The 10,706-nt window shown below is 28.1% G+C and overlaps 3 protein-coding genes across 3 annotated transcripts in view; 2 read left to right on the top strand and 1 right to left on the bottom strand.

The window, feature by feature from the left end:
* Window positions 1-10,706, bottom strand: part of LOC107436263 (cyclin-dependent kinases regulatory subunit) — a 52,553-nt gene that overhangs the window by 15,056 nt on the left and 26,791 nt on the right. The gene's annotated exons all lie outside the window — the stretch shown is intronic.
* Window positions 1-10,706, top strand: part of LOC107436261 (uncharacterized) — a 60,675-nt gene that overhangs the window by 3,694 nt on the left and 46,275 nt on the right. The gene's annotated exons all lie outside the window — the stretch shown is intronic.
* On the top strand, window positions 3,299-10,430 carry LOC107436248 (uncharacterized; the record flags this gene model as incomplete). The annotated part of the gene is made up of 2 exons (XM_016047882.3): window positions 3,299-4,950; window positions 10,215-10,430. Coding segments are annotated over 2 exons (1,836 nt in total), but the record flags the coding sequence as incomplete, so codon positions are not given.

The following is a 10,706-nucleotide window of genomic DNA, read 5'->3' on the forward strand; positions in this document are numbered from 1 at the left end:
GAAAAATCCTAAAATCTTATGAGGAAAAAAAAAAATTTTTTTTAAAAATGGCGGGAAAATTTATCGAATTTCGTTCCGGTTTTTTGGTTTTCCGGTTTTCTGATTTCCGGATAACGGGTTCTGTACTGTACAAAAGCCCTAGTGAACCTTCTTGTAAAAAAATATTGTTTTAAATGTGGTTTTACTATAACTTTTTTCCCTAATTAGTTTTTCAAGCATTTATTGGAGCCCTCTTTCAATCTGGAAGATAAATTCTATATTTTTAAAATATCAATAAACATGGTTGAAGTCAATAATTAATTGGTAATCAATAATTTATTGGTTTAAAAAGACAGCAGTGACTCATTTTTTACAACATTTCAAAATAACTTTCTTTTTTGTCATGTGCATTTATAATGTTTTTCTGATTTCCTCTGTATCTCTTAAATCCCTTGTTAAAATATCTTCATTACAGTGGAAGAATTCTTCTAACTGAACATCTGTGTCTTTCTTAACCCCATTACAATCGAATTTAATATAAAATTTTTTTACTCATTAAAAGATTTCATTCATCATAAACAGTGACATAGTCATACTGGAAGCGAGATTTTTCTACGATGAAAGAGCCAGAGCCACAACAAATTTCCTTTAAACTGAGATTTTTATGGGGCAAACTTAATGATCGGGGTGGCTACAGAATAAAAAATTTCGACCAAAAATTTTTTTTAGTAATCACCACTTTCTTCGCCAAGAATGTATTCCACGTGTTTTACACAGGAAAACTATAGTCATCCTTGGAACATTCAGTCTATTTTTACACTGGTTCAAAATTTCAGGGAGATTGAATTTGTTTATTAAAAGTTTCATTTGAGTAAAAGTTATCTTTTTTTTAACTCTTTTTAAATAAAAATTGCTTTTTTTTTAAATTTAAGACAGCTAGTATTTATAAGTAATAAAATTAATATAGTTTCATCATTATGATTACAATTGTTTCAGATTTATTTTATGCATTTATGTTGCATTATTGGTTCAAAAACTCAAACTGTAAGTTTTATTAGTTCTATAAACATTCTATGCAATATTTAAATTTTGCATAAACTTTCTTGGAGAGGTCAGGAAAGTGTTTCTTCATTTTAGAAATTATCCCTGTAGCATTCACTAAATTTCGAGAACTGATACTATGAAAATGATTGTTAAGTAGAGTGCCATTAAACAGAGACTCAACTGCATAATAATTCTTATCCGTGTCAGTTCATCACAAATTATGTTAAGAGTTGAATAAAAATGGATTCCTTTGTTGGTCTGTTCTTCCTATTATCAGTTCTAGTGAATCTCGTTATACTGAGTTTTGGCAATAATATATTTAATCAATTAATTAAAATGTATCATGATTTTATCAATTATAAAAAATGAAGTCAACAATAAACAACTTTCATTAATTAACATTTTTAGTAGCACTTAAAATTAGTGTTGGCCCTAAATTTTAAATCTGAAATGTATTTTATAAAATCATTATTTTCTCAACTAATTCATTTGTTTACTTTTATAATTTCATATAAGGTGTGTTTAAATTCTCGTTTTCTAGAGCCAGAAGTTTAAAAAAGTTATGATTTTATCTTTTATTTCCGTGTTTCCTTTTACATGGCTCATGCGAGCCTTGAAAATTTTAAAAAGTGGTAACAAAAATAAAACATAGTCGATGTTTTAATTTCTGTGTAACCACTTAAAATTGTTTTACCAAGAAAGTATGTATGCATGAAAATTTCAGCTTGCTAAACCACTTAGCGATTAAATGGTATATTAAAATACAAAATATATTCTAGCATTAACCTAAATTTACAACCACTACTAAAATCTTTCAAGGACTGTGAGAACTGTGTTTTAGCTTGATTTTGACGTTCCACTGACATTTTGCTTACGTTAACAACATTGCCAATATTTTTGTGGATTTCTTCTTCTCAGACTTATTGAACCGATAGTTTGAATTGAAAAAAAATAGGTGTGATTATGCATTTAATTTAAAATAAATGTAAAAGCAGTTTAAAACAAAAATTTACTCTTCAAATAAAAAATATTGTATTGAAACTGGTGCACATTATTGGTATAACCATAAAATAAGCAGGAAAAATGAACCAACCAACTACTTTTAGTTTCTCATTTACTAGATTTCCCAAATCGCATCTCCCTTCCCTATCTTGTAGATAAAAATACTATGCCTGTCGGAAAAAAAGTTCGGAAAAGATTCAGAGAAAGTAAGTCATTATATCTCATTTCGTCGCTTACAATATAGTCTGTTCAAACTTTTTTTTTTTAACTTATACTTTGACTTAAAAATCAATAAGATTTCATTTTATTGGGTAAAAATCTGATCATCATATCAAAATTTATTTAAATTTTTCATTCAGCACAATCTACCCATCAGGACACAAAAAATGTAAAAAATTTTACAAACCCAGGGGGGCATGTTAGTCTAGTGATTACATGCCAAACGCCTTTTCGAATGTATACTAATGATAACATAGGAATGTAACTCTATAAATCATTGTCTATCATTTAAAGTAACCTATTACTGCATAAACTGAATAAAATAATAATCATCATTCTATTAAAGGATTAATAAAATAATATATATTGGCACTTTTGCTATTGCATTTTCCTATTTACTTTCAACTTTCCTATTTATTATTATTTATGCGGAATACGATTAAGGGGATAGAAAAGAATAATCTAACTTCCTTTTTCATTTGTAATCTAACTTCCTTTTTCATTTGTAATAATTTTTCATTTGTAATCAACATTTGAGTGAATGTTTCATCACTATTCTAGGGTATTTTTAATTATATATTTATATGCCTGACCAAACATGGGAAAGTAAAAAGTTTCTTGCCCGACCAGAATTTTTACAAGCCACCAGGCATTTTAGTTATTATTATAGTTATTGAACCCTGATACATTTAGATTCAAATATCTAACTAAAACCCATAATTATTCCATCAACCTATCTACTCCTTGTTAATCTTGCTGTAAACCTATCTTTATAATTGATTGTAGACTTCAGTTACCAATAATTCGTATCTTAGTTGAAAAAAGCTGCCGAATTGAAATGAATGGTGACTGGTAATCAAAGCCTGAGCAGACTTTTTTTGATAAATCTCAATTAGGTTATTGTTTACACTACTGTATTGAAAAGTAAGTAAGTTATTGGATTTTAATTTTGCTTTGAGATACTTATTTTATTTTATTTGGAATGTATACAAATATGCAATATTGTAAAAATTAAAATCTTGCGTTTCAATTGATTATTCTTTATTAATCATATTTTTATCTTGTAGGTAAAAGAAAAATTTTAGATCCAGACTCTTTTAAATCTAAAAAACAGTGTAAAAGGGTGCAAAAGGAAAAACAGGAGAGAGAAGAGAAGGAGAAACAGGAAAGAGAAGAAAAGGAGAAACAGGAAGAGAGAAAAAGGGAGGAAAAAGAAAAGAAAAAGAAGAAGCAAAAAGAAAGCAAAGAAAAATATGAATGCCTTCCATTAGGTTTAGAAAGTGTTGATTACAAATCACTCATTGAGTCAGAAAACTTCAGCATTATTGAGAAATTAACTGTAGAAGTGCAGAAATTATTGAAGTTGCAAAAAGATAATGCTGTTGATTTAATTTTATCTGCAGCATTACATTTGAATATTGAAGATTTGATTGATTTCAAATACACACAATATCCTATTGAAGAAACAGATTCTGAGAAAGTCACTTACTATTGTGAATTTTTTATTGGTACAACTAAACTTGCCATCAGTGGTGGAGAAAATAGGTACATTGCTAAAAAAAAGGCTTCTGAAAATGCTTTGAATACATTATTAAACCTTCCCGTCATTAAGAAGTTTTCTACGGAAGTCCAGAAATTGATGGGTTTTAACAACGGAGACAATGTGCATGATTTATTGTTAAGAGCAGCAATTTCTTTGGGTATAGAAAATTCTTTTCATTTAAAATTCGCAACCCGTATTATGCACAGAAAAAAGTTTGATTACACTTATTCAGGGCAATTTTGTGAGGTTTTTATTGGTGCTACTAAAATTGCTCATGGCTCAGGTAATACTAAAAATGGAGCTAAAAGAAAAGCATCCTACCAGGCTCTCTGTGTAATGACACACATGAAAGATTTACCTGCTGGAACGCTAGAACGTGGGAAATCTATGTTGCGAAAAAGGTTGGTCTCTAAAAGTACTACTAATGGTAAGTGGGGCAGAGAATTATTAGAAACAATGGCTTTTGAAATGAAACGGGAAACAATGAAAGGGCAGGATGTTCTATCTACTGTTTATGCAACTTTTGCCCGAATAGGAAGACTAGAGGATTTAGTTTACAATTCTTATAAAGATGTAAACAATCCCAATGGTGGGGAGGCTTTATTTGTTTGTGATGCTTTGGTCAATAATGTTCCAATGGCAAGTGGTAGAGCTCTAACCAAGAAAAAAGCCAGAGTCATTGCTGCTAAGAATCTAAAGAACTTCTTCTTAGACCTGTTTGAGAGCAAGAGAAAGTCCTCAGATGCTTCTAAGGATGTTTATGTGGATGTTTTGTGTCTGATTGATGACCATTCCCACAGAACGCCGCTAAATATGGAACGTATGTCTCTAAATGAGACAACAAGGCAAGCAGAAATTGTAAAATCTAATATTGTTCCTACAGCAACTTTTTCTCTCCTAGACATTAGCTCAGTAAAAGCTACTGAAACAGCAAAAGTTCCTGTCACATATAGCAACAAAGAAGTTAAAGATTCTACGAATTCTTTTTCAATTAATGAAAGACTATACAATAATTCGATTAAACAAAACCTCTTATTGTTTGATCGATCTGAAATAGTTGATGAAGAACGGCACACTCTTTGTAGTAATCTTTCTTATGCAGCCTGTCAGTGCCATAGAATTCTTGGTTACAATTATCATCCTCAAATTGATGAAACCCATATGTAAGTATTATTTGGTAAAACAATTCCCAGCCTTTTATTATTTTTTTTTTTTAGCATTGAATATCCTGTTTATGCAGCCTGACTTCTTGCAAGAATTAGGAAAAATTTTGCACTAAGGGCAATCGGTCATAGAAAAGTGGGTTGAAGAATATAAAATTCTTATAAACGTTCATATCTCTCTCACCCCCATTTAAAATCATTTAGCTAATTATCAGTTATAATCACTATATCAGCTGCTCAACATGTTCATGCCATTTATATATATATTCTTTCTGGATTTGTGTGATAACTAAGGCACTTGAGAAGGTTACAGTTTCCATCCGCATTTATTGTTACAATCTTCTAGCTAGACCAGGGCATGAAATTGCCATCGGTGATAAAATATTCGGGATTGGCATGTAAGTAATAGAGTTGGACTCTAGCATAACAGAGTCTTAAAGTTTGACACAAGGACTGCAATTTACAGATAGTAGTGTTGAAAGACAACAGTACACAAACATGAAGCATTTTAAGTATAGGAACATTACTGATATTTTTCTTATTAGAATGGTTTTCATATTCAATGATTTCTTATTTGAATGGATTTCATGTGAATGGCAATCATATTTTTTTTATTACAATAATGTGGATGATATTGAAATCTTATGGCAACCTTATTCTAAGTCCACATTATTACTTTGCTATAAATATGTTTCCATCTTGCAGTTTCTACATTTATTCATGGTTTTAGGCACCATAAAGTTTACTTTACTACATTTTTTTTTAACATTTTACAAATTGTTCATATTTTTTGTCTGAATAGGGGTGAGCAAAAATTTAAGTTTGGCTAATACCTTATGAATTGAAATTTCATATCCTCAAAGATGAAGAATTACTCAGTTTATTGTGAGTCTTTTTAAAATCCCTAGATTTACAACAACTCTGAAGTGTCTGAATTATCACTGATAGTGTAAACTGAATCTTGAACATACTACTTGACCTCTATCTAACCACATTACATGAAATATTAATATAAAAATATTGTTAAATATTTTATAACTAAATGCAAAAACGTGTGTGACCAAGAATGAGCCTTTACAGTGCCACCTTTAGTTTCAAAAATCTTGATTGTACCACTTCATATTTAACTGCATCTCCTTCTTGTGTAAAACTCGTAATAAAAAATGAATTAAACTTTGCATTGTCAAAAGCTGTAAAATAATGTAAAATCAAAGACTAAATAATTTATTTTTTTAAATTTTAAGAAAACAAGTTTACATTTTATTAAATAATTCATCATTGAAAATTAATAAATTATAATAAAGTAATTGTATAAATTAAAATACAGCGAGCATCGAGATTTATTATTAATGATATACAATAAGTTGTCAATGGATTTTTTTAAAAAAGAATTGAAACAATAATTTTGCAAGTGCAAACAATAATGAAAGAAAAAATCTTGCCACCAATCACACCTTGCTTTGATTATTACTAATTCTTCCATATTTGGTGATAAAGTTATGAAAAATTGAAAGCTTATAAGATATTCATCAGTCATAAGCAATGTTTATTTTTAGCAAAGTTTATTATGGAGTTGCAATAGAAAAGTAATAAAAAATCATAAGCTAAAAAAATCATTTAAAATATTTTGTTTTTCTTTTCTTTTCAAGTTAAGATGTGTTTGTGTGCCATTTAGAATACCTTTCCATGCCATTTGTGCAATGCATGTTAAGCGTTGGCCATTCCTGCACTAAAACAATAGGTTGAAACAGGACAAGAATGATTTTTATAAAAATGTTGCCTTATCATGTGCAACTTGAATACAGTTTAAACATTGTTTAAGGCCACCATTTGCAATCCTTTTCAAGGCAGAATCAAGTTCAAGCTCATTAGATAATAACCAATTTTATGTGTCAGGTTTTATAATCAGAACAACAATTGTTACAGTACAAGGATGAAAAAACTAGAGAAGAATTTCAAATTACTTATCGAACGAGTACTAATAAATTTTTAAAATGAAATTATCTACTCTTCGAGAGTAGCAGGCGAGCAATTGTATGAGAGAATATTAACTAATTGATACTCCTTTATTTTTAATACAATTAACTATAAAAATTTTCTACATATTGATCTCAATAATGAGTTGTTCAGTAGATTTTGTGTTAATAAAATTATACAGGAAACTTATAAAACTTTCAGCTCTAAACAAATTAATTCTGTAAGTAAAAATAATATATTTTATTATTCTTTTGCGATAAAATTTACCTTTAGTATGCTTAAGTAGTGCAAATTATTATTATTTTTTTTAAGTTTATTTTTATTAAAAGTAGTATTTTTTATGAAAGTCTGTACTATTCTAAAAAAAGTACTTACTTTTCTTTAGCTCGTTGCAAGGCATCAATAGCAGTGATTCTTAGCAAATGTATGTAATGTAGAGATACTTGGCTCAAAGAAACTACTTTTGAATACAGATAAGACTTAATTTGAATACAGATTAGATAAGACTCAATTATATATGATTTTGCACTAGGAATTTAACTATAAAATTTTCAATTGCATACAATCTTTGCTTTAAATAGTTAAAATAGTAAGGAGACTTATTGAAAACTTTCGTTGGTTTTTAAACTAAAAAGAATTTAGCCAACCATCTGAGTTGCTTCAATTCTCTAACTGCTAAAAATCCATGTTATTTCTTATTGTTACCAAATAAATAACAATTTCATCTCTATGCTTGTTGTAATAAACATAAAAGTTTTCTAAGTATAAATGCTACCTAGCATTTATACTTTGATAAATTTTGGTTTTTCTGAAGAAAATTCAGTTAAAACTCGTTTTTCCTATGAAATTTTAGTATTTACTGAGTTTCTGTTAAAACTAGATTTACTTGGAAATTCTAGTGCATTTATTGAATAGGTAAGTTAGTGAAACTTATTTCTATTGGGTATTTTTTAAAAGTTGCTGAAACTTGTTTTTTGATTGAAACTCCTAGTAATTAGTGAAAGATCCTCTTAGAACTATTTTTCTCTAGGAAATTCTAGCATTCATTGAAGGCGATGTTCGAAATTTTCCTAGAAAATTTTAGTATTTACTGATGAAGAAATCGAACATTAAAACTTGTTTTCACTTGTGAATTCTAGTATTTACTGAAAAATTCACTTAAATCTAGTTTTACTGGTAAATTCTTGCATTTATTGAAGAAGTTAAGCTAGTTTTCACTAGGAAATTCTAGTATTTACTGAAGAAATTTTGAATTAAAGCTAGTTTTCACTAGTGAATTCTAGTATTTAACCGAAGAAAGCCTTTAAAAGTAACTTGAAACTATCAATGAAGATCTAGTATTTGATGTCGTGCCTGCAAAATTCCAGTATTTATTGAAGAAGTCAAATAAAACTTGACAAAGGTATTAAGACTAGTTTTTCCTGGAAAATTCTGGTATTTACCAAAGAAGTATACACTACTAGTTTTTGCTAGGAAATTCTGGTATCAACGAAAGACGTTTTCTGAAACAAGTTTAACCTAAATTAAAATTTATTTTTTTCGAGACAAGTTATTGAAAGTTATTTTTACTTGAAAATTGTTTACTGTAAACAATTATGTTTTGTGATTGGCTTTAAAAATTTTTGTACTTGCTAAAGAAATCAGATGAAACTCATAGAAGGCAAAGGATATTCTAAAAATTTCACCGAACATTACTCACCGCTTCCCCGATATCGATGAATATTACTATTATTCACCAATAATCACTCACTTACTAACACAAGTTATTAAAAGCTTTTTTTACCTGAAAATTGTTTACTTTAACTAAACCTGTGTAGTGACCGAATCATAGGATTTTAGTTTTAAAAATGTTTGTTTTTGCCAATGAAACTCATATAAAAGCAAAGGAAATTCTAATAATTATTTCACGTGCTACTTGGATATATGTGCTGAAAAATTCATTATAGGACCAACTTCGTTATTTATATTAACTTGTTAATATATATAACGAAGTTAATATTTATTAATTCACATAGGTTAGTAGTGTTTTTCTAGCCATAATAATTTAACTTCGACACTTTATACATTTTATAAACTTATTGTGTCAACAATTTGTTTTTTGATGTGTTAAAACCTGTTTCATTAGGATATTGTTAGGGTTAATGATTCCACTATGATTTGGAAACTATAGGAACCCACTACTTCCAAATTTTCCAGACCCTTTTTTACTAAAAACGGGTCCATATTCAAAGCAGTAAAGTAAATCCCAATTATAGATATAGTACATAAAAAGTTAATATTTTATGATTGAGAACTTAGTTCGAGTTTCCCATAAATGTGAGCTTGGGAAGAAAAGTCTCGCTTCCAAATAATGACCAACACACAAACAACACGTGAAGCAATTACTACAATTGATTTCACGACGATCACTACAACTAAATGTTGTAAAAAGATTTTTTATGTTAACCACTGAAACATGTGAATAGTGTGTTTAAATAAAAAACATCTGACAATTATTTTAAAGTACCATTAATCTGATGCAGTAATATAATGAATATTGTAACTTGGTTTAATATTGTAAATTTGCCCTGATCCTCTAATGTAAGTAAATTTTCTTTAAATATAATATATTTTTCAATTAAATACTGAATTTAAAAAATTGCTTTGTTTCCATTCATTTAAATAATTATTAAATTTTAAGTTTTCAAACGTTCACAGTAGGCTCGGACCTGTCCACCTCTAATTATCGAGACTCTACTGTGTGTGTGTGTATATATATATATATGTATTTGGTGTGTAATTTATTATGTCGATTTTTATTTAGATTAAAACTTTGTTAAAGGTAGGATAAAATAAGTATTACTGAAAAATGTGCATTTTACTTGAATGTGAAAGTGACCAAATAACATTATTAAAACGTTTCAAATCTTCAAAAATTACAAATTCTGTGTTTAAACAATTTGCTTTTCAAATGAAGCTTTAAAAATTAAATTAAAACAAAAAAGTGAGGAAAAAAGCCTCCAAGATGAAAAATTTAAAGAAAAATATGTATGAAAAAATTATGATATTTAAGCAGATTATAAATTCTCTACCTTTTTATCCATCTAAAAAGGTAGGGAATTTATAATGTGTGCATTTATGAAATTCCTTCTATTGTTAGACAAATCAAAGAATCTCAAGACATGAAAGTTTTACTTTCTGTCTAAATATATATTATTGCATTCATAGTAATTTTGACTGATTTTTATAAATGTAAATATTTATGTGGATTTTCTTACAGTAATTTTTTTTTTTTTTTAATTTTTCAGGGTTGACGTTTTACTTGATCATAAAGTTATTGGGACTGGTATTGCTGCTAGCAAAACAAGGGCAAAGAATGAAGCTGTTAAAATAGTTTTGGAAAAACTACAAAGAGAAATCTACACTATTAAAGTGAATTTTCATTCCCATATTCCTTCCAAATTTTTTATTATGCACATTATTTTATGCTAACTAATAATTGACTAATAAAATTAAAAGTACAAAGAAAGCATGGAAAAATATATAAATTTTTTAATAGAGGAGAAGAAAAATTTATTAATAAATTAAATATTTTTTGAAACTTAAGTAGAAGTCTACTTAGGGGGAAGTTTTTAAATATTGATTTTCAAACTGAAAAGAAAGTTTTAAGACTGTGAAGAGACGGGGTTATCTTTATTCTGGAGTATAAAAATGCATAAATAAACAAATAAAACTCATGTAAACTAGTTATATATAATATAATAGTAGCATATATATAAATATAACGAGCACAAAAGAAA

Source organism: Parasteatoda tepidariorum, chromosome 2 (assembly GCF_043381705.1).
Source record: "Parasteatoda tepidariorum isolate YZ-2023 chromosome 2, CAS_Ptep_4.0, whole genome shotgun sequence".
In the NCBI taxonomy this organism is placed as follows: Eukaryota; Metazoa; Arthropoda; class Arachnida; order Araneae; family Theridiidae; genus Parasteatoda; species Parasteatoda tepidariorum.